At 40.1% G+C, this 24,803-nt stretch overlaps 1 protein-coding gene across 2 annotated transcripts in view; it reads left to right on the forward strand.

Moving 5' to 3' along the window:
- The window catches only part of CERS6 (ceramide synthase 6), a 125,394-nt gene that overhangs the window by 24,130 nt on the left and 76,461 nt on the right, over positions 1-24,803 (forward strand). For both annotated transcript variants that reach the window (XM_074145112.1, XM_074145111.1), the window contains exons 2-3: positions 14,646-14,751; positions 17,289-17,419. In XM_074145112.1, coding sequence (XP_074001213.1) covers positions 14,646-14,751; positions 17,289-17,419 — 237 coding nt within the window. The remainder of the gene's footprint in view (positions 1-14,645; positions 14,752-17,288; positions 17,420-24,803) is intronic.

Consider the following 24,803-nt stretch of genomic DNA (forward strand, 5'->3'; position numbering starts at 1 on the left):
AACCCAGGGAGTAATTTCCAAAGTGGTGTTTGGGTGATCTGCTAGCAAATCCTATTATTTGTTAATAGGATTTGTTCTTGCACTCCTTTGTCCGATCACTAATTGTTTATCGCGCATTAGCAGTACAATAAGATGCCTGTCAGCTGTGTTATGAGCATTGTGTGTGCAATACTCATTGTTTGCCTGCAGTGGTGGGTTTTGCTTTGGGGAAGCCTCAGTGTGGAAGGCAGAAAACAAAGGCTCTGTGTTTCAAACACCGCAGAGTATCCTGCGCTCCGGTAGGCGCTGGTTTCCCAGGCCCCCCAGTAGATGATGAGGCGCCCGGAGGGTCAGTAAGCTCATCTGGAGGGCTGCATGCTAGGCATTTGCTGGTGCAGAGCTGCAGCTGCTTTCCATGTTGCGTCTCTGCTTTTCAAAAGAGTGCCCTGCTGAGGTGGCAATCAAACAGGAAAGCATTAAGAAAATTTAGAAAAAATTTGAAATAGAATTCAAAGGTGAATGTGAAAAATGTACAGGGAGCTAGTGAGAACTAGTTGCTTTTTTCTTTGTTGAATGTTTTGATTAGTCTGGGTGGTATTTAATTATCATACAATGCAGGTAGAAACTACTTCTCAAAAGGGGTCCGTCTGAGCTGGTTTTTGAGGTTTCAGGTGTGAGCATTCATGTAGGTATTTTTACAGATCGTTTGCTGAAACACTTCTTCCAGAAAAACTAATTCATAATAACTCTTTTGACTTATAGGTACCCTAATATGCTTTTTTAATCCCTTTTCTCAGAAGACAATACTTCTTAAGAAAATACTAAATTCATATTTCCAAAGCAGAGTCTGAATGTGGTCCTGTGGTGGCTTAACTTGAGCTTCTAGAGACTTCACACAGGTTTGCTCATGTCTCAGTTTAGTGATGCTCTGCTGATAGAGTAAACTGGATCAGGTTGGTAATCTAGCTCAAAACTCAATGCTTTTCTGGGGAGGTGGGCAGGGAAAGTCTTCCATTTCTTGAAGCCCTGATCTGCTGCTTCTGTGGCTGCAGTAAAGGTGGCAGGGTGGGACGAGTGTGGGTGAAAAAGCCTGAGCACTTAGGATGGCTGCCCCTGCTCAGGGTGCTGTGCCCAGGCAGGTGGCAGTGGCTCAGGGGAGCCCGCCCTGTTCCAGCTTATCTGTATGCAGCTGGAAATTCCAGCTGTGAATTTTGAACATTCGTTACCTTCTTAAGTAATCTCAATTTAAAGATAAAATAGGCAAAATAAATTAGTGTAGTTTGGCTGCATGCTGCTTCAGAAATGGGTTTCCTGAATATCTACATGTATTTGTTATCTTTTTGTATTGGAAGCTAATTAGAAAGGAAGTAGATTTTTGTACCAGTTAGGAACAGGGTTTTGTTCTGAGTTTGTGTAAGGGGTCTAGAAAGAAAGAAGGCTCTAACTCTTGTTGTTGAGTAGCCAGACAATATGCTGAAGTTTGGTTGTGTATACACATACATATACGCAAATATATAAATATACATGACTTTACAAATACTTCATATATGTGTGTGTTTCTGTGTACATATATACATGCACTCATACACATACAAAAAATATAGTGAATGGATACCATTGTGGTCATCTTTTGTGACTAATATCTGCCAGCCAGGATGAAAATGCATTCATCTTGAAGTTCCCTCAAAAGGTTTGATGACTTTGTGACCTAGCTCTTGGAATGAAAGCTTAACCTCCAAGTCAAACCAACCATCCTTATTTCAAGTACTTACAGAAATACAACCATCCAGCTGTGAGGTATGTGTGACTTATTCCTTCTTCAAAGGGAACAGTCTAAACCAGAAGAAAGATTTAGTGTGAGCTTTTATCTCGGACCAGGAAAGTTCCTGAAACACATTCTACCACCTGATGTGTAGAGAAATAGGATTTGCACCAGAGGTACTGGTTTGTCAGTAAGAGTGAGACACATATTTAAATCCTCTCTTCTTGTATGCTGTGACAGCCCACCACAGTGGAAGACCCAAACTCCCAAGAGGACATGAAGAGGAAGCTTACAAATATTTAAATACTCTGTGGTGTGTGCTCTTCTTTCAAGACCTGAGGTTTGTGCCTCTCCTGGGTAGTGTAAAGACAATGTTCAGGAATGGAGCATGCCTATAAATCTTGCAGTCAGGCCGGGTCATTTGCTCAAACGCAATTGCACACCTGGAATAAACAGGCGAAGGTTTGGGCACCATGCGTCACGCAGCACCTGCACTTGCTCAGGGACTGGTTGCAGAACCTGTGGAGGAAGGCATCAGGGAGGGGTCCTTGAGCCAGACAAGCACTGAAATATTTTGAGAACTTAAATATTTTTTTTTTTAATGTTCCATTGAATAGAAAGCATCTTCTGTCTTCTCTGCTTTCAAACAATGCATGCTAACCCGGTGTAACTCAATGAGTTCTAGGTGAGCATTATAATTTCTCAACATTTCAGACACCTTTTTATATTTTCTAGGAAGGCATTGCTGAACTGTCCAGTTGTGTTCTGTGGCTTGCTACAGTCTTTTGTAATAATATCAGCAATCAACAATCAATGTATGATTGTTGTTAGAGTGATTGCTAGGGATTTTTAACTACATCCTTCATTATTTTTGCCTCCTCATAGTAAATAGATAAAGAGTGAGGAAAATAAATTCGAATATAAGAGGACATTGATGAAATGAGCTATCACTTAATGACCAGGCTAAGAACTACCACAGAGGAACATGGAGGAGCAGCATTGGCTTTTGAGTGGGCAGTTATTTATCAAAATGATTGCTGAGGCTTTTATGTCTTTAGGCAGTTGCTGTGAGCCACTCACCAACTTTTGGGTTGTGTCCAAGTGGCAGGTAACTGCAGCTTCTTTTTGCATCTTGGAAGCTGCCTTGCTGGATGAAGGAGAGCTACATTAAGTGTGTGTACGTGCCAAGAGGCCAGTGGATGGTATGCCTTGGCTGCGGCTTTAATGTAGACACAGGTATTGCTCACTATTTTTTTTTTTTTTTTTCCCTTGCTCACATATTGAAAATGTGACCAAAGTAAGAGATAAAATAATGCTGCAGGGTTTGGTGGGTTAGAACAGACTCATTGTATTAGGGTCACCTACTGTGATTTAAAAATTAAATTGTTGATCTTTCCTTTCTGTCTATGCTTTCTTCCTGCCCTTTTCTCTGTCCAATTTTTAATCCCATTTGAGCCATTTGTCTTTTCATATGTAGATGTTTCATGGCTGGCTCCTCACTTTGGTTGTCCCAGATGCGCTGAAATAGTGGTACATGTCAAGTCTGTACTTTAGGAGGTGGCAGCGGGGAGTAAAAGACAAATCCATAGCATCAGGACTGGCACAGAAAGGATGCATTGGTATTAACTGTTCATTTTTACCCAGTGCAGGAAGTAAAGAACCAGAAATGAAACTGGTGGGTGACAAGTTCAAGATGAAGGGAGTTGGTTGTCTTCACACAATCTGAATTTACGCTGGGGAGCTCTGCCACAGGGTGTCAAAAATTTACGTGGGCTCAGTGAGCTATTAAGGCAGTTTGGGGAGGGAGAGGTGGCTCTTTGGGGACTGTTGTGTGCAAAGATGCCTTTTTTTGGTCTAGAAAGTCCCTAAGCCGCAGCTTTTAAAAAGTTGGGAGAATATTTTTATCTCTACTGAGCTTTAGCAGTGGGCTAGAATTTTGGAGACTTGAATTTTACCACCGACCCCGTCTCGTGTATCCTGATTTTACTGTGTGTGAAAAGGGTGAGAGTGATACCTTCAGCACTCTATCATCCATACCGTCTGGCCTTGGTGATGCTGCCAGAGGGCAGCTGAGAGGAGGCACTGTGTGTGAGAGGTGGGGGGGGACTGGAGTGCATCTCCTTTTCCGTTCCCTTCTCCCTCTGCCTCATCGGCACTTAGAAAGTCACAGAGTGACTAAACTCTTTATTTTTAGACATTACAAAGAAAGAAAACATCAGACAGCTGGCTGCAAAAATATTTATTTGTGACCTTTTTCTACATATGTGCAGTTCTTGTTGCTATTCTGGAGAGGGCATGAAGTTCCTCCCAGTTTCAACTCTTTGGTCTTACGGAATTTCAGGAGAAACTGAAATGCTCATAACTTTATGCATGGATATAGTAAAAAAAAAATTAAAATCCAATTGCTTCCATGTTTGGAAAACATGGCTACTTCTGTTTGTAAGCTGCTGGCCTTGTTTGTGTCCTGTTTTCATAGGAACTTACTAACTAGAAAAGAAACCAGAGTGCTGCTGGTAGAGGCTGCACTGGGGTATTTCTGTATTGGTGACTGAACACCCTCTGCTCCAGACAGTCCTGTTTTGAACTAACCTACAGCTTGAGATGGACTCCTCCCTAACCTTTCCGCTTGTGAGAGAAAGGATTAAATAGGTTTGCTGGCTCAGTGAGGCGAAAGGGTTTAGCAGTATGTGTGAACAAGGGCTGGAATTGGGGCCCTGATCAGTGGGGTCTGGCTGCAGCTTATGATGGGAACTAACAGGCATTGCAAGCCAAATAGATGTTACTGGTCATGTTTTTTGTGATTGGAGCAAAATCTCAGGAAGAAGGGGGTATTTTTGACTTTGCACGATGAGAAGATGTGACTTTTAGACATGTATGTTCAGTCAAAAAAAAAAAAGGGCAGGACACTGTAAATATGAGAATTCCAGCTGCAAAAAAGAAACAGTTTTACAGTTATTGAACGGTAGGGTCAGTCATGTTCCAAAAGAGTAACTCTCTAGGATGAAGCGTTCCATAGTACTGCTGTTGAGTGATGAGGATAATTTGTTTTATTTACTTGAAATAGTGTACATTAGCACTGCAGTAGCCGGTAAGCCTGCAAGCTGAAGTAGACCTACTAAGTCCTTTTTTTATCACAGCTACCTTTCACAGACCGTTAAGTAAAGTGAAACTTTCTATTATGTGAAAGTACTCTTGGACGGAAGCCCTTGAGTCCCATATTGCCCCCAAGCAGATTACTATGACCAAAATTTCTTCTCTAAAACTGATCTGTGCAAAACCATTTTTCACTTACATAGCATCCCACATATGAAAAACACTTGATGCTGAATGCTGTTTTGCTAGGACAATATGCTGAATTTACAGGGCACTTGGCTTCCCAGCTGAAAAATTACTAAAAGCTTTCTGCGATTGCTCTTGCAAGCAGAGATGGATCAGTTTTATACAGCTAATATGTGTATGTGCCAGTAGTCCTATTGCATCAAGTGTCACAGGTGAAGTCCTATTCTTTAGCCTGCCTTTTATATCCATCTTTGATATATTAAAGGAAAAAATATTTTCTGTCAAAAGGCAGAAAAATGCATAGGAGTGGTGCTGTGACAGTACTTGAGTCCTGGTACTTGAGACTGGTATTCCAAAGGGGTATCTGGCTGATGGAGCAATCCCAATAGAGCCCACATGTAGCAATGCATCAGCTTCTGCCACCACTGGCTTCTAGGACTCTGCCCACACTAGATCCTAGCAAATACTTGTGCTTAGTAAAGTACTGGATTGCGCTTCTTTATTTTAGATGAGCTGTTTTTTATTCCACACCGTTAGTTCGCCTGGCCTTCAGTGGCACTGCAGGCTGCTGCCAGCCGTGCTCCCTGAGGTCCAGCTATTGTAATAGGTACATTTTCTGCTGCCAGTTTGAGGTCTACTTTGATTTTTGTTACGAGGTATGAGCAATGCCCTTTGTTAGGAAGGATTTCAGATAGCTTCCCGGCTCTGTATTTAAGACTTAGCAGGACATTGGTGATTGATGTGTGGGTTGGTTTTGGTTTGTTGTTTTTTTTTTTTTTTTTTTTTTATTGGTTGGTTTGGTCTTTTTAAAGCCTTCTAATGAAACTTGGAATACTTTGTAGAAACGGACGTCAAAAACATGTTTGTTTTTTGGAAAGGTTTCTCAGGTCAAAACATTAACAGGCTTTCAAAACCTTGAAAAAACCCCACATCCCAAAGTACTGATTTTGCAGCAATCTTTTTCCACCTCAAGTGTAAATACTGTCAAATAATTTGAGCCAAAGAAAGACAAAACCTCACTAACTCAGTAAGCTGAATTCTCTTGCAAGCTGCTTAGCTTTTCTTTTTTAGAAACACATGTCAGTTCCACAGTATAGTGCTTAGCTTGTATAATTTGATGGGAGAGTTGAGATAATGATGCTGGTGTGGAAATAATGGCCAGTGCATCTCTAACAAAAGCATCAGACCTCTCGGATGAAGGGCAGATGCATACGTGTGCTTTGCTGAAGTCATTTCAGGAGGGCTGGGAATAGGTCCCCTCTGAAAGGGTTGGCTCTGAGCTCTCCTGCACGCTGCCCTCTGAGGCAGCACTCGTAATGCTCAGCAGCAGAAGGCTCTTGACGATGCATAGTCCTGTGCTGGGCTTTTTGCTTGGGCAGGCAGGTTCTTACCTTTGAAAGGTTTCATTGTGGGAGTTGTGACCCATTTCCCAGCACAGCCAGCAAATTTCGGTGAAATTAACCTCATCCAGTAGCCATACAAGAAAGCTAAGTGGATTAGGACCCCTGCCTGTGCTTCAGACACTGTATCCTGGTGGTTCTTCTGTAGCAGATGTTAGGAAACACAAAGCCAAAATTGGTGCTGGGGTAGGTATACTGAATTGACTATCTTTAGTTATCTACTGAATTTGTCCCAGGACTGCTAAGATTTTTCTGCTTTTTAAATTAGTAATAGGAGTAATTTCTGAATTAAGTAGGCCAGCTATACAAAAATAACAAAATGGATTCAGCAATTGTTTTTGTGTGTTGTGTCAGTAAATCTGTTGAGCGTCTGCTCAGAAACAAGCCTTTTCTGCTTTCAGTTATCCTTGTAGTTAGAGCAAATTTACATTGTTTCTGTTTAAAACCAGCAAGCAATGCTCAACAAGTTAGACAATTGTAATCATAAATCTCTGGATCAATCTGTGTTTAGAGAGCATGAAGAGCTGGGAAAATTTGTTCCGCATCAATTTTTCAAAAAGGGAACCCAAGTCTTCAAAACAGAGCTAGGCACCTCTTTAGCAGAGAGGAATTTTTGCTGGTTCTAGCTGCCCTCCCTGGTATTTGCAAATATACTGATAGGAAACAATAAGGTTTGACAGATGTGCTTAATTTACAGGAATAGCTTGGGTTTGGGTTTTGTTGGGGGGTTTTTTTGGTTGTTTTTTGTTTGGTTTTTTTTAATGGAGCTGGCATTTGGCTGGTGTTAGCAACATAAACAATCTTTTATGCAAGCACCACTTGAACTATGCCTGTGTCCAAGTGAGGGTTTTTACCAGGCTCACAGAGATGCTGTATGTATGTAATCAGAGTATACCACTTAGCTCAAACTACAGTTTGTTGTAGTTGGAGATGGCTCAGAGGTGCTCTGCACACTTCACATTCACTGTAGTTTTCTCAAATTTCTTCGTGTAGATGCATCCTTAGAACAGGAAGGGGAAATTCAAACTCCCATTGTGCACCAGCAAGCAACTCAGATGTCTCTGTGGATGTGAAAGGCTGAAGCAAAAATGCATATTCTCAGTGTTCGTGTGGACTTCATAGCCAGGGTTCTGCCTGCTGGGTTCATGAAATTTTTAATCTGTAGCGTAGATCATTTAGGAGCAGTCTCCAGGGTGATTTTGTGCAGATGCTTTGTGACAGGCTGAGGTACCTTTCCCAGAAAATAGATTGTTGGTTAGGGGATGGATGGGCTCCTTAAGTTTTGGGCTGTAATAAGAGGCCATTAATGCTGTCTGTTGGTTCATAATATGACCGACTTTTAATAAAAATGAAAGACAAAAAGGAATGGTTCAAATTTTGATCAACGAACTTTTTTTTTAAAAAATGTATGACATGCACTAGCTTAGCTTTCCTCTCTTGCACTGATGAAAATTTGCGAGTGGGCTTATATATTGAAGTTGGCCACAAAATAGAGTTGTTTAAGTGGGGGAAGAAGCTTTCTGTGCTTGAAACACATCAAGGAAAAAAGGTTTTCGAATCTGTGGAAAAAAGAGCCTCTTAGCCATTAAAATGTGTTACACCTAGGTAGAAAAAGTCATTGCTTTAAGAAGACTCAGGAGGAACAAGAAAGTTGATGCAAAACTAAAAAATGACAGTAATAGGTCAGAAGCTGAAATGAATTGAGTCTTCGCTTGCAAACCTCAGAAGAGATTTCAAGGCCAAGGAGCAGACAGGTCACTTGTCTCAGTGCACGTAGCTTGAAAGTTTTAAAATAAAAATTGGACAGATTTCAGAAACCTTGACATACAACAACATTTAAAATATATTGGTGTGTAAATGGCAGGACAGCTTATTAAATCTGATAAAGGAAGTCCATGAATTAAAAAAAATAGAATAAAATTCTAAGCTTGTTTTGTTGACAGTTATTCCTGGGTTTGGGGCCTAGTAAGACTTCTTGCAGCTCCATCCGTCATAATAGTGACTTATTTTAGGTGTGCCAGTTACAAATGCAGAAGTGTAAAACATCCTTTTTCATCTACATCAAAGAACCTTGTCTTGATTTAGGTTCTCTTGAACGGATAATCTTTTCCTTATCCTTTTGTAAAAATAATTGAACATGAGTTCAATAGCTTCTATTGCAGATCATACTACAGTATAGTAAAATCAAGGATCAGATGGTAAGTTTTTATCCTCTGGCAGTTGGGGGGAGGAAATCTATAGCAGACTTTTGTTCATCCAGTCTGTTTTTTTAGTTTGCTTATTTGCCTCAGTAAAAATGGAGGAAGGTTCATGGTTTTCAATTTCTGGATTCTTGCTGTCTTGTTCTAGAGAGAATTTTGGTGAAATGGAGCGAGTTTCTAAATCAAGCAGAAACATTTGACAAATAAACATTGTAAGACATACAATTTATCACTTCAAAGGGCATGGCAAGGAATCCAAACCTGGTTTGAACTGGTTAACGTGTATCGCTTGCCAGCTAACATTGTCAATTATGTTAAGACAGATATTTCTTAAATTAAAAGGTTAGGACAAGCCATTCAGTATTTTCTTTTAAAGAAGATTTAATTACAGGAATCAAATATTCATTAGCCCTGTTAGCTTAATGTATTGATCTTTTTTGGCCCTATTTGGAAAGCCTTAATTCTTGCAGACTGTTTAAAGGCTGTTTAAAAAAAAAAAAAAAAAAAAAAAACCAAAAAAAACACCAAAAACCACACAAACCAAAGCAAAGTGTAATCCCTATTTACCTGTCGTGGGCTCCGTGGTGGTTTGAGCATCTTCAAAGCTGCTAATGGATCTGCTAAAGGGCAGCCACTGTGGTCAGCTCAGAAATGGCAGATGACCTGCTGGTATGGAAAATCTACATTCATGTGCTATAGTCATTTTTCGAGTGCCTCAAATGACTAAAGAGTTGTTATATGTTATTTTCTGACCAGATTCAGGGCAAAGATTGAGTAGGGCTGTTTGATTTGTAGAAATCCAGAGAATCATTTTAAAAAGAAATAATAAAAAAAAATTTACTTTTCTCTTCCTCCTTCATGTGGTACTTAAAAAAAATATTTTTTTAATGCAGGCTTTGCCTACTGTTAATGAACATCAGCCTCCAAGGATTATGAGGGTCAATGCTAACATTTCTAGTTAATTCTGGTATTAAAATGATGTAATTTCTTGAGATGGAAAGCAGTAAACTAAAAGGGTTACATGGTAATTAATTAATAAGGTTCAAATAGCCAGCAAAGGAGAACAGAAAGAGCTCTGTGAGTCAGTGGGGGTGTTTTCCTTACTCTTTTCTTAGAGGTTATTTTATCAGTGGTACTGTGGTTACGTTTCAAGTTGATGTGCCCAGGATGGTTTGTGCTCATTGTGGATCTGGCCCCTTTGTATTTCTAAAGAGAAACTTTTATAAGATTAAGAGCAGCCCTGAGGAGAAGGACTTGGGGGTGTTGGTGTACGAGAAACTCAACGTGAGCCTGCAATGTGCGCTCGTAGCCCAGAAAGCCAACTGCATCCCGGGCTGCATGAAAAGAAGTGTGGCCAGCAGGTCGAGGGAGGTTCTACTGCGTTCTCCTGAGACCCCACCTGGAATTCTGTGTCCAGCTTTGGAGTCCTCAACACAGGAAAGACATGGACCTGTTGCAGCGGGTCCACAGGAAGGCCACGAAAATGATCAGTGGGCTGGAGCACCTCTCCTGTGAAGACAGGTTGAGAGAGTTGGGGCTGTTCAGCCTGGAGAAGAGAAGGCTTCAGGGAGGCCTTATAGCAGCCTTCCGGTACCTAAAGGGGGCCTACAGGAGAGATGGGGAGGGACTCTTTATGGGGTGTAATGGTTTTAAACTGAAAGAGGGGAGATTTAGATTAGATATTGGGAAGAAATTCTTTACTGTGAGGGTGGTGAGGCACTGGAACAGGTTGCCCAGAGAAGCTGTGGATGCCCCATCCCTGGAGGTGTTCAACGCCAGGCTGGATGGGGCTCTGAGGAACCTGGTCTAGTGGGAGGTGTCCCTGCCCATGGCAGGGGGGTTGGAACTCAATGATCTTTAAGGTCCCTTCCAACCTGAACCATCCTATGATCCTATGAGTGCTCAGAAAGTGGACCCAGCATATTTTTAAGCTGTAATTTTATGAATGTGAGGAATTAGGCATCTAGTGTGAAGCCGTGGGTATGGCTTCTGAAAAATCTGTGGGTTTGGGGTTTCATTTTCCTGGTAGTTGGTGGCTGGGTGGGATCCTCATCTACCTCTATGCAGCACTACACATGTTGTGATCACTGCAAAGAGCAAGTGGTGCCCAACTGGTCTTTTACCTTCCTCCATCAGGGCAAAGTTAATTTTCAGGTTTGGTTGTGGGGTTTTCCTAGTCTTTTTTTTTTTTTTTTAACTTCTCCTTTTTTAACTCATTTATCTGTTGTAATAGTGACTGTCTTTGTCTAGTTGTCATTTGTTAAAGGGCAAGTGGGAAACCCCAAATGGTACTTGTCCTTGTTGACATTTACATACTTCTGGTGAAATGGTGCTTCTTTTTATGCTTTAGGGAGGTTGAGTATCATTTAGCAAAGGGTTTCTTGACCTCTTAATAGAGAAAAACTGATCTCTGAGTTTGGGGTGGACTATGAGGCCTTGCTGTTGCTATTATAAGTAATTGATTTGAGAAAAACAGAGAGGATCCAAATGCAAATCAATGCCTGCCTTCAGAGGATACGGGACACTCAGAAATGTTTGTTGTCTTCAGGCAGATGATACAGTGTTTACGGGCCTGAAAAGGCCAAGTCCTTTCTACCTGGATGCTCTGCAGTGAGCCACTGGGCTGTGGGCTTTTGGTTTGGTTTTGTTGTTAAATGCGGCTTTAGATTGTGAATGAGGAAGCTGCCTCTAAAAAGGTTCTTGAATTCTGAGTTTAATTCCCTTGTTTATGTTGGTCTCTCATCTCTACGTCCAGAATAGATGGGGCTGCATTTGGCAAAAAATGCTTGTCCTTTAATGTTTGCGTAATTGAACGCTAGCTTTCAATGCAGCTGTACTGAAATCCATTGAAAAAGAGATATTAGTGTAGCGTTCACTCAGATTTACATGTTTTAAAAAGAAAAGCTGGCAATATATTCAATTCTACTCTCCTCTACTCTTTCACAGTAGTTTTTCCCTCTTAATTGCAGTACCTTATGCAATAGTCCCATGGGTTTCAGTAACACTGCTTAGGGAATTGAATACCACAGTGTTAGCAGAAATGGAAAAAATGAATAGTCCTTTTAAGAAGTGAAACATTTGGCAAAACATTCATAGTTTGTGCATGTATCAAACATTAATTCCGTTTTGTTTACTTATGAATCTATTTATGTTGTTACAGAAAACTATCAGTGAAACTTCTGTTAATGATGATTTTAATGGCACCTGGTGTGACATTTGGGATCCTAGTGATTAAGTTCTACTTTAAAATTCTATTTTAACTTTGAAAAACAATTTTTATACTGCAAAGTATAGCTTGTTACATTTTTGTATGAAAAGTAAAAAAAAAAAAAAAAAAAAAAAAAACAAACCTGTTAAATTTTACCAATTCCATCAAAGGCAATCACACGGACGTGGCCCATGCATACTTTTGTACTTGAATTGGTGGTCAGTACTTGCTCAGTACCGCAGGCATATAAAATGTTTCTCTTAAAATTGCTTCATTTCCCTTTAGTGTCCTAATAGGAATTAACAATCTCTTGAGAGGATTTTTTTTTTAAAGCTTTTTTTCCAAAAGTGGATAAAGTCCACAAGAACGTATCAGGAGAGAGTGGTGTGTTGTTTTGTTGGGTTTTTTCTGAACTTTCCCAGTCCCTTCCTTCCTGACATATCTGGCCAAGATCATCCTGTGTCTTGCAGCTGTGTACCATGTACGTGTCCTTACTGTGCTTGTGCTGTCCTTTTGGACAAGCTCTGATTCAGATCACATGCCCATTCCTCCAGTGCATGTGAAAAAACATAAGCAGCAGAGGACAAAAAATTTATATTCCTGTTTAGAAAATACCAGATTGAAGCACAAAATGTGTTTCATTTTAGGTAATGGGTATATCATCAATATTACAATTCTCTTCTCTTCTTAAAATCTAGACAAACACTGTATCTGTTGCTTTGTTCTGCGTTTATCTAGGCTGTTCATTACCAAGACATGTCATTTTAAGAATGGCATTTAAGCAAACCCAGCTGGTTTGCTTAAATTTAAATGAAGATCAGCTCAGCATGAAGCTTGTTGGAATTGTTCCTTGTGAAATTTTTCTAGCTGGGACTTTTTAATCTGCTTTTGACTTTACCAAATTAAATGTTTTTGTGGTTGTGCATGTTTTTTTTTTTTTCTTTTAAATTAGCATGGTTAGGGAACTGCCTTTCTCTTGGAGTTATATCACGGCTATTTCATTCCTTCACTCAGCAGAAGGAGAAAAGCAGAACAGAAGTTGAAAGATGTATGTGTAACCCAACAAAAAACCCCCAACAAACAAAACCCACCCCTTACCCCCCTAAAAAAAACAAACTAACCCACCCAACCAAATCAAGTCCTACTTCAGAGGAGACTGACTTTACAAGTCTGTTCAACTAGAGAATACAATTCTTGCTGCTTCTTTTGTGACCTTATACTTTAAGTAATGTACAAGTTTCCAGTGTTAGCTAGATTACAGTGTATTTACGTGTAACATGTATAGAGCTTACATGCTTCTGTTTCATGAGCAGTGCTTTCTGCTCGAGCTCAGCACTGAGGCTGGTACCATCAAAGCTCTTAACCCTAAAGCAGGGAATTTATACCTGATGCAGTACCGTTGATTTGGTTGATACTAGGGAGCTAGCACTGTGGTTGCAATCTGCAGTTGATCCAGATTATAACCAAACTTTTACAGAGTGTAATAAGTTAGGGTTTTTTTTTTTTTTCTTATAACATACAAGGATCAAAGAGTGAGCTCACTGATATACCACATGTGTCTTTGGCTGTATGACTTCCCATCCCCTCCTGCAACTAGCCACCAAAATTATTTCAGGCTATAGGACTGGCTTTCATATGGGATGGTATCGAAGTATCAAGTATTTTCCTTGGAAAACCAAGGAAAACAAGGTAGTCTGGCATCACCTATCTTTTTTTACCAAATGCTATTGCTATTAGCACTGTAGCATTGTTTAGGACTAAATTCTCTTTTTAATCAGCTGTACTCTCCTAAGCACAGCAGAAACAGCAGTTGTAGCTCAAATCAGTGCTTAAAATGGGGCTTGCATGTGGATGAGAATTCTGTGATTTTTAAGAGCTTGTGGTCATTCAGCTGGATAAATGTGGAACAACTACTTAACAACTGAGTGTGTTGGTTTGGTCCCTGCTGGCAAACGAAGTCTTAGGAAATGGAAGTCTTTTAAGTGAAATCAAGAGTTACATAGTTCAAAGATGGTGGAAGTTCATATGGTTCATATATGCATGTGATTGCTATACAGACTTTGTTCCTTTCACGGGGATTCTAGAGTGGGACTCATAGTTACAAATAATTTTGGTTTTGAGTGCAATGGTCATCTTTGAGTATATGTAATGTAATTTATGTAACTAATCTCTAAAATATATCAGACACCCAGTTTATAAACTGGATGAACTTCTGAATTGGTGTTTGGATCCGTCACAGCTTCATATTTTAGCAGAGGAGTTTGGAGGAAGAGCAAAGTCTTTGAGGCATGGCTCAACACCATTTAAACTTTATGGTTTAGAAAATTGTATTGACCGGGCAGCTTCAGTGCTTGCTGCCTTTAAGGACCTTGTTTGAATTTCCAATGTGCGAAAGGAGTCCTGAGGCAGTAGCTACTCTGGAAACTGATTTATGAAAAAGGCTGTCTTTGGAGGAGAATATTATGTGCTCTTTATCTCTGCAAGCTGCCCTGCTCTTTTCATTAGTTGGTGCTTCTCTGGCAGGCATTCCTCTCGTGCTTTTGTTCTATCCTTTTTTTTTTTTCACAACATGAAAGAAAATCTTCCGTTTCATGTGCTCCATAGAGTTCCTTTCATCCTTCAAAGTGAAGTTACTTATTTTGCAATGTAATCGCCTGTATGAGCTTGCTTCTGAGCTGTAAGGCTAAGTATTGTTTTTGTTGGCAGGGTTATAACATTTACACATTTATCACATGTCATTGATTGATAACAGTAATGAAGTAAATAACTGAAGGATTTCACTTTGTTTTCTTTTTTCGCTCTTCTTTTTCTCACAGATTTATTGCTAAACCATGTGCCTTAGGCCTAAAAGTCCAAGCCAACGGACCACAGAAAGCTCAACCTAATGCTATCCTGGAAAAAGTTTTCACAGCTATTACAAAGGTAGAGTATCTAATTAAAATATTTGCCTTATAAAGTGGGATATGGCACTATAAACCATGTCTGAACAAACCAAAGCTAACTGCTAAATGCAGTGCTGCATTTTTTTTTAACAGCTAAATTCAGAACATGCAAATGCCAAGGCTGTCATTGGCATGCCAGCTTGAGCAGTTGTGCATTCCTTCCTGACGTCTCCTGTCAGCTTTTAATCAAAAAAAGTTGTGACAGAAACACTTTGTAGGTGCCATATGGCCACCTACTTTTTTTGCTTCTTATCTTTTAGACATTTCCTCCAAATTGTCAGTTTTTGGGGCTTTTTTTTTTTTCCAAAAAAAGAGTGAATTGTGGGCCACTAAGATTGGCCTTACTGTGTTTTCCATGAAACTTCAAAACTACTCTTTCTAGGGGAACTGCCTGAGCACAGGGCACTGGTGGCTTGCTGGTGTCCCAGCTGTTTACATTGTGATGAATGCCCTTTGAAATTGGAGGGGGAAGGAAGAAGCTAGAAAAGTGAAGGAACTTGACTGAATAATGTTTTAGAACTTGCAGATTATTTATTCTGGTAGAAAACAAGTTTTTCTCCCACCACTTAATCTCTGTGTCTACAGTTTTCCCTGTATGACATCTCAACCAAACCTCCTTGTCATCCTGTCCATGCTTTTGAAGCATCCTCAGCTTTCCCAAGGCCGTGAGCAGTGATCAGGTGTCCTTTAGTGTCTCCTGAAGACCTTCACCACTTTGTAGTGGAAAGGCCTGTGGAGGCCTGAAGGACAAAGCCATTGTGGAACTTCCCAGTCCCAGCTCGGCTCCAGGCTGCAGCTGGGCACACCACAGCAATGGCATCAGCCTAAACTTCAGAGAGTATTAGAGTCACAGAGGGCAAATTTGGGTCCAGGAACAGTGAAATATGCCATGGATCTGTCTTGCTTGTGTGTCATACCCTATCCTGAGATCACCATGACGCTTGTTGTGGTTTTTGTCCTGTTTTCAGAGAGGGAATCACATACCTTGTTTCTGAAAGCTGCAGCACTTGTGCACTCACCCAGACTAAGCTGGAGGAAGAATGGTATTTTTTAAAAAATGTATATTTTTCCTTGCAGAATCTGCTAGTCCGACATGGGGCCTGAGTGTGTGAAGTGATCTAACTAATGCCTGTGAGTCATGGTAGGAGCTGGCACACATGGCTTCCAACATCTAGTGTATAGAGATGAGTGGGAAGAGCTCCAAAGGAAAGTATCTACTTTCCTGCAAGAGTTTAGTGGGGCTTTCTGGTAGCTGCTCTCAAAGAAACTGTCCAATTTAGCTAGCAGCCTTTTTTTGAGTCATGTGCAGCAGTCCTCTCTACTCAAGCTCCCAAGAGCTGCATCAATCATTTGATTTTTTTCTAAAGTTACAGGGAATGGCTTTTCTTAACCTTCTGTTGAAAAACTAGTGGCTATTTTGGTTGCCAAAAAAAATTATTCCTCTTTTTTTTTTTTTTTTGAGATGGATGGCAAATACTTCACCCTTCTCTTGTCTCATGCTTTCCCTTCCCTTTCCTTCCTGTCTTTTCCTGGAGGCTGATAGATAAAACTTCAGCCTGATGAAAACTTTGTAGTTTTACCTTTTGCAACATTTTTAAAAAGTCTTTATCGTGGCAATTCTTGTATCTCATTCAGTATATGCAACTGACTTGCAGAAATAAAGCTAAAACTCCAGAAAACAGATTGTCCAAAAGCTTTTATGTGTCTTTAAAAAAATAATATGGCATAGGAAAATACATAAATAGCCTTCTTGCAGTACTGTACGTGTAGAATTGCTGCATGATTGGAAACGTGGCCTGTAGTGCTCTTCTCTGTATAGTAGTCAAATTAAGGACAGACTCATTCTCTTTTTGCCTTACCTCTGCACAGGTTTGCAGTCCCTCTAATGGAATGAAAGTTCCACATTTGCTGTTTTGGTGAATAATTGTGTGTAGCTAATTTTACAGAAAAAAAAATTATGCCTCCCTGTTGTCAAGGTGATTTTCCTTTTGAAGTTGTCACTTAGTTTAATGACCTCATTTTTTAAAATTAACATGCACAAACATGGGATATATCTTCTTTCCACGTCAGTCAAATGATCTTCACTATTGCAACAGTTGATAGGACAAAGATCCTGATGCAGAAGGGTGGAACAGGCAGAGCGTGTGGCAGGCAGGGGGTGTTTGTAAGCCCTGCTGCTTGAGAAATGCATGGCATTTTATCCCGATTTATCATCACTTTCTAAGTTTCAAGCAAGTTTTCATCCCATTGTCTCCTTTAAGTTTCTTATTAGGAATAACTCACATGCAATTTTGCAGCATATGTCCTTCTAGACTAATAATAGTCACTGCAAACGTATTTTGATGTGGATCTGCCAGCAGAGATTTCTGTGTAAGTAATTCTGTTTCTACGTATCCATGTGTCTGACAGGCAGCCTCTGAGGCATCGAGAGGCGATTACAGTGGTTCTAAATTTAAAGTAGAGTTACTGCAGTTGGGCAAAGAAATATTTTTTTTTTTTCCCTTTTCTGTTCTGTAGCATCCAGATGAGAAGAGGCTGGAGGGCCTCTCCAAGCAGCTGGACTGGGATGTACGCAGCATTCAACGTTGGTTTCGACAAAGACGCAACCAGGAAAAGCCCAGCACTCTTACGAAGTTCTGTGAAAGCATGTAAGGATGCACGTTTCTTCTTCAGTCTTGTTGAGCCAGTCTACTCATCAGTTTTCCCCTTTGTTCTTCACAGATGTTTTTGTAGATGGGTAGAAAATGATACAAGTTGGTAGAATATAACTTTTTGAATGAGAAAAACAAACTCCTTTCTCCTGAAGGAGTCATATTGTACTTTTCACGTACTTTCAATGGTGAAAAGCTTTCAGAAACCAGGTGGTTGTGATTCTGTACTGTCAGGGTGCCAGCCTGATCCTTTGAGACAAACCACCTGGTGTTAGACTGGGAAGCTGTCTTTCCAGGGCAACCTTTAGCTATACAACCTCACAGAGATCTGAGATGGAGGAGTAAAGATAAAAGCCACTAGGATTGTTAAATACCTCATTTGTTTTTTCTCGTCCCAGGCTTATCCCTTTTACTAGCCCATTTCCTTGGGTACACTGAACTCTGAGAAGCTGAAGGCTGCTATGCTTTCTTTAGGAAGTTATTTTTCACCTGCCAGAGTTTACATCTAAGTAATCTTTCCCAGCACCCAGCTACTCTTCAAAATAGTTATCTACATAAAGGTTGTTTTTTCTAATTAGACTATTGTTTTTAGTATCTGAGTTACATTTCCATGCCAGATGGATTTAACATATTAATACTTAATCTGCATTGAAAGAGCATGGAAAATTACATTTTTATTTACATTTTTTTCTTAAAGGAGAACTGATAGACATTGAATTCATAACAACACACAAAGAACAGCACTAGTTTATTTGAAAGACTCATTAATTCCAAGACTCAGCCCTCTAGCACTGCTGGTTGTTTTTCCTTTGATGTGGAAGGTCATGCATTTAAGGCAAATTTTACATACTCCAAACCAAGAGACTTGGGAAATATTGCTGAGGCCATAAACAAGTATTGGCTTTAATATACCCTGTTGGTCAAGTAGTTGTGTTATTGCTGGCTTAAAACTCCAGTTCTACTTTTTGTTAGCTGGGAAGAAGTGTTAGGTAGAATTGTCAGCAGAAATAGAGGAAGCCTATTTAAGTTAGAAAGCAGATCTTAGTTAACCTTGTTTTCCAAGTTTTGATTGTGTGGGGTTTTTTGTGTTTGGTTGGGTTTTTTTTATTCCTAAGAATTCTTAAATTATTTCTTTTAAGAAATTGCAAGTAAAGAAATCACAAAAACACTGCAGACCAGCCAGGGAAAGAGGAAGGGCGTGTGTAGATATATATGTAAAAAAACCAATTTGTGGAATATACTGTTGTATCTTTCATGCAGATTTCCTAAACATATTTCATACTTTGTCCTTTTGTAGGTTTCCTAAGTATTTTCCTTTAACTTTCTTTTCCTGTGGAGACATACAGAAAGGTTCATAATATGGTCCTGAATAAATAATGTATTAAGGCATTTTTTCTAAAGCCAAACCATAGATGAAATGTTATTTGAGTAGCAACTGATACTTACTTTCAACTAAGGGCTGAATAGGAGAGAAGAGTGTTACTGTTAAGTATATTGTCTCTAGCTCAGAGAATTACAGTCCTTTTTTATTTTAGAAGAAGAAACATAAATTGTCTAAAGATGATTGCCCTTTAATAAACAGAGGAACGTAACTGTCAGAATGCGCAAGTCTTTTCCTTAGTACAGCTAAAATCCACTCTACTTAATATTTAATGAAGTCAGACAGGGTAAGGTTATGGATAAACCTAGGCATCCTGTAGCCAGCAGCTGATGGTCTTGGAGTTACTGATTTTTGAGATCAGTGAACAGCTACGACCCTTGTAGAAAAAGGTTGTTCTTAATGTATACACTTGTCTGTTTAACTTGTAGGAAAGGATGTGGAATCTTGGGAAAATATTAAAACTGTATTGCTGTTAGAGCTAGCATATTTGGATGGTATATTTGACTGCTTCTGTAACTCAGGTCAAAGATTTCACTCTCTTGCATTAGTGCCAGTGTGTCTGGGCTGACCTAGAGGTAGAAAAAACTTAAATGTACCATGAAATACAGGCACAGATAGGACAGTTATGGGTGCTGAACTTGCTCTTTTGTGGCATACGTTACAGAAAAAGCATGCAGATGAGAGCTATGAATGCAAACTGTAAGGTAAGGTCAAGCTGTAATGAATGTCATTAACGCTGACAGAATTAAGTGCTAGCTTCATTTAGAGAGAGCCATTGGGCATTACTGCAATATGTGTACTTAATAGTAATGATAAGGCTTGTCCAAAAAGAAGCAAGGTGGCCCATGTTTGCAGAAGGTGCAGTGGGAGTTGCCTCTCTATCTCGATATGTACATGCTGCTGTGAGAAAGTGGTGTTACCCAACTGACCATGCGTGCGTTGCCCTGACAGCATTTCCAGAGGTGCAGTGTGCCACCAGCCATCTCATCACACATGCTGTATGGAGTTGTTGGCCAGTAGTCAGAATAGCACAAGGAAGCCAGGGATACCCTTTTTTTTTTCCCCCTCAGTACGGGTGTTAAATGGTTGTCTAGCTAAATCTGTCCATCAGGGCACTAAGTGTGGTGCTTCACTTCAGTGTGTTTGGAGCAAAGAAATCCTTCTGTACGAGGTCTGTAGCCTTTTCACAGCTATTGAATTAATGGGGTGGCTTTATGGATAAAGAGTTTGTGTGTGGCAGCTGCTTTGGAGCTCTGAGCTGCATAAAGCACAGGTTTCCATGACCATCGTGGGAAGGGGAGCATTCCACGTCTCAGTAACTGGGGCACCAGTGGAGTGTTTTGTAGCTGCCAGTGGGGAGTTTCATAGCCCTGACAGAGAACGAAATGTGCCCTTATTTAATAAGCAGGCACAGAGCAAGCAAAATGACAGTGATCCCCACCTACAGCTTCAACTGTTGAGCTGCTGTTGTCCTTCCAGAGAAGACTTCAGTTTTGCTGGCAACTGCATTGATTGACTGTGACTTGGGAAGAAAAGTGACAGAACCCACAGCAAATGTGGAGCTGCTTAAAAAGAACTCCAACTCTTTTTACATGGTGACAATTCAATTTCCCACTAAAAAAGTGTTCCTTGGGCCCAGAGTGGCTTTTCCATGATGCAAAGGAGAAGGCAGCTGTGCCAGAAGTGCCGTAGGCCATTTCTGACTGCCTTATCTTTCTTGCAAAATAAGTAGTGTGGGTACTATCTAAGGTAGAGGAGCTTCAATAGGACAAAGGCTGAGATCGAAACTCAATGATAAACATACTTGGCTGGGATGAATGACACCCAAGATCCAGGCCCAAACAGACTAAACCAGTAACTTAATTATTAGATTCTTCTTGTCTCAGATTTCTCATTCTCTCTACCCTTTCCCTTCTTTTATTGGCAAGCAACTTCAATTCTGGTCCTGTGCAGAGAAACTCCAAAACCTACCTTTTTTTTTTTTTTTTTTTTTTTTCAAAATTTAATAATTCCTTTGCTGACAGCCTTCATCGGATGTCCTGGGCATTAGCAGATGGTGGCTATATGAGGAAAAAGGCAGTAATAAAATCTCTGGTCTATAGACACTGTTTGTGCCACAGCACTGTAGTGAAAATAAACTACTGTTCGGGGACCTTAACCAGCAATCACCCCATAGAGTTCTGTGTGTCAATCTGGTAGAGATGGCGTCATTTCAGTGTCAGTGCTGTGGAGACCACTAATGGTGAGACTTCAATGGCATCGCTTACTTGCTTAAGATTTCAGATGTTATGGTGATAAGTACCTATACAAAATATGAAATAGATAATTTTACCACGTGACGATTCATGACCCAGTATTAGTCAGAAAGACAGTAACAAATGGGGTGCTGAGGATTAATTTAGTAGCAAGTCAATGCGTTGTTTCTCAAGGATTTGGTGATTCTGACATGAAACTTGGAGTTAACCGCAGAGTGTTTGTAGTTGCTAGGAAAGGCATCCACCTAGTATAACCTCAGACTGTAATGCTAAGGCACTTAGCTTACTATATTAGCTGCAGGGGAGAGTCTGCCCATAGCTTCTGTTTCTCTTGGGGGAGTTTAGGCAATTTTGCCCCTTTCCTCAACTTGAAAGATCCACGGTCCATAATGAAGAAGAAAAAGTGAACTGAGCGTGCAAAGTGAACTTTTCTATTGCCATGCATTTCTGTTGTCTTTCATTCCTTTCTCTCTGTTCCCATGGCACAGCCTAACATCAAGGGAAGACAAGCTTTCTCCTGATCAAAGGTAGGGTAAGGACCTTGTGCTTTGCACTTGGAGTATGCAGCACATAAGAAACCACAGAAAATGGATTACCTTGAATCTTTTCTGAAGCTCATGTGGTCTCTGTCTTACTCATGGAGAGTATCTGCAGTACTGAATATACAGGGTCCAAGAATGTCTTTGTTGATATCTCACGTGTTAGAAAGCCAACGCAGTAGTGATTCCCAGTCAACTTCCAGTTTCTTCCCAGTTTCAGTGTATTGTGCTGCTGCTCACACTACCAGTGCGTAGGCATACCTGTTTTTCTCAAAGACTAAATGGTATAGAAACAGCAAGCATCCTGTCCTCCTCCCTTGTTGTCTGGAGCAAAGGGAAATGTGTGATGTGATGCCTTAAGTTATTAGCCTGGGACTTTGGAATGTCGTCAGGCTCATGATTTGTCTGTCCTACAGCTATGTACATTTAAGCAAGCTGTTTATTAAAGACATTTACATGGTTTCCAAGGAGTGGCTGGCAGAAACATATGGCCAAGAGAGTTTTTTGGGTTTATGCAACAGTCTGCATGTGAAAACATAGAAATTTTCAGACTGAAGAGCCAAAGACTTTTTTTTTCCCCTCGTTCTTCTCTAGAAGAAGCTTGGATACTCAGGTATCTGTAAGTGGGGGGGTGTCTTTTAGTTTTGATGTAGGGGAAAGAAGAGTCTCTGTCTCATCCCCTAGCCAGAACCAATTTTTTTCCTAAGGAAATGAAACTGTGTTTACACGTTTTGCTTTTGGGAAGATTTTATCTATCTATAGCTGTGTGTGTATATATATATGTGTGTGTGTGTGTGTGAACGTGTATGTGTATAGATAGCGACTGATATATACAGATTTTTATTTTTTTTTCACTTATGCCCATTTGTGTGAAAAGTTTATGGGCAGTTTGCAACTTCTTGGCCATATTGCTTTTCTCCACTAGCAGAGTAATTCTCTCCTACAAAATTGTACTGGAAAAATAACTGTGAGGGGGGAAAAAATAAGACAGCTGCTTGGTTGTTGAAATTCTGAACTGTGCTGATACAAATCTTAACAAAGCATATAAAAGAATTCATCAGTCTGTGCTTGTGTGTAGCAGTAAAGCACTAGAAAATAAATAGGCATCAAAAAGCTTCTAACTCTGAATTTTTAATAGCCTCAGACCCTCTTAAGTCAACTTCTAAAACACTGCTGAGTCTTTGAGATGCAAGCAAAAATATGTGGTAAATGGTATTACGGGTCCATTTAGTTCTGAATTGTGAATACAGGTTTTCAGCTGCCTCAGTGCTACGTGCAATAGAGGATTAACCAGTGTTTCACAACCAGAAAAGAGAACATGGGGATGGGTCTGTAAAACCGTGCTATGTGCTCTGGGGCGAGTGTGATAGTTACCGTTCAATGGCCATACAATTACCAAATCTCCCTCGTTTTCCTCTGCTATTTTCCATGGGGCAGGAAGGGCTGCTCCTCCTCACTCTAACAGATATGAGACATAACTTCTCCCCTGCTGCTCTGATCTGTTTAGGAGATCTAAAGCACTAATAACTCAGCCAGCTGCTTGGTGAGAGGGCAACTGCATGCCTAACTAGTATGCTGATAAAAAGTTATTCTGGATTTTTATTTAGTGGTTTTTTTCTTCAACTGGGCAGGTACATAGTTCTGCTGCTCCTTTTCCTCATAACGTCCTGCTGTGGGCTGCATCTGGGTGCTCCAGGTGCTTGTGTTGACAGACGATCATAGGACAACAGTCTTGCCTGAAAGGGAAAAACCATCAAGGAAAATCCAAAATTTCTGGAAGTCACTGTGAAATAGCAGCAAACTCTGCAATGAGGCATACTATTGGAAGCCTCTAAGAAACTATTGTGATCTTTCTTCTGCAACACTTTGTACTGAAGCAGTTAATAGGACTGATAAGTGCTTATACAGGTGGAGAAAGCGAGTCATTTGCATATTTTTCTTACTGATCCTTAACTTTACTTCTTTTCAGTATTCTAGTTAGCTTTCTGTTACCTGGAGTGAAGTATTCATCGGTGCTTCACAGAAACTGTTAGGATACTGAAGCAGCTACTTTATACTTCTGTTAGTGGTGTCTGAAGAACACAGTATTGTGTGATGTCATTGAGGGGTCAGAAGTGCATATTTGTGTACACCTCTCTGTGTCTGGATATTTTTACTTTATTCTCCCCCTGCTACAGCCTTAAAACAAAGGAAGTTGGGCAGGAATAAGAGGAGTATTCTCTCAAGCACAACAGCTGGGTTGATAGCCAAGAGACTGCTTTGGCTCAGGTCAGGCAACAGGGTGGTTTCACCGAAGCTGCTAACTCAAAACACAACCATGTTAAAACAGACCTGTAAAGGGAAAGCCGAGGAAACTGTCAGCTGCTGTGATTGACACAGTTTCTGAGTGCCAGTGTCAAGCTGAGGAGTTGCCTAAGCTAACTTCTTTTAGCCTATGGGAGCATCAAGTCAAGGTTAGATGGTGTGAACACAGATTTTTCTTAAAATCTACTCAGCAAAGTGTAGAACTTTTCAAAATAAATTTTGAGGCATCCTACTTTACTTTGAAGAAGTTTTTCAGTGTCACTGTTTGCTGCTGCTGTCTGTATGCTCCAGCTGTGCCAAGCTTATTATATCAAAACGAAAGAGGAGCAACTTCTACATGATCTGTCTTTGTAAAACAGTGTCCCCTTTTCAAATTATCTGAGAAATTACTCTCACTTAGGATAAATCTTTATGGCTAGCAGGTTTTTTCTGTTGTTGTAACCAACAATTTTATTTTTATTTTTATTTATTTTTATTTTTATTTTTACATATAGAGAGCCGCGCCCACGGTTGTTGTTTGGGTTTTTTTTTGTCCCATATGAAATTGTTAGTGGTTTTTACTAGTTACACTTGGAAAACCAGTAAAGGTTGGATCTAACAGCCTTCATCAGAAGTAAAGACTAATGGTGTTTTCTGAAGGTCTTTATTGATTACTTAGTTCCAGGACATTCAGTAAAGAAAAGATAAAGTAATGTGTATCTTTCCACTGAAAGATATGGGAACTTCACGTCAATGAATCCTGATAGCAGTATGTCATAAAACTGCTGGTGAAAGTAAATTGGTGGTTCTTAAATAGCCATAAATTGCTTGCAAAGCATGAAGCATGTTCTTTTTGGTTTGATTTTTTAACCACTAGAAGAAGGAAGTTATAAACCTGCTGTGTGATTTCTAAGGTAGAAATG

The sequence above is a fragment of the Numenius arquata genome, chromosome 3 (assembly GCF_964106895.1).
Source record: "Numenius arquata chromosome 3, bNumArq3.hap1.1, whole genome shotgun sequence".
Taxonomy (NCBI): Eukaryota; Metazoa; Chordata; class Aves; order Charadriiformes; family Scolopacidae; genus Numenius; species Numenius arquata.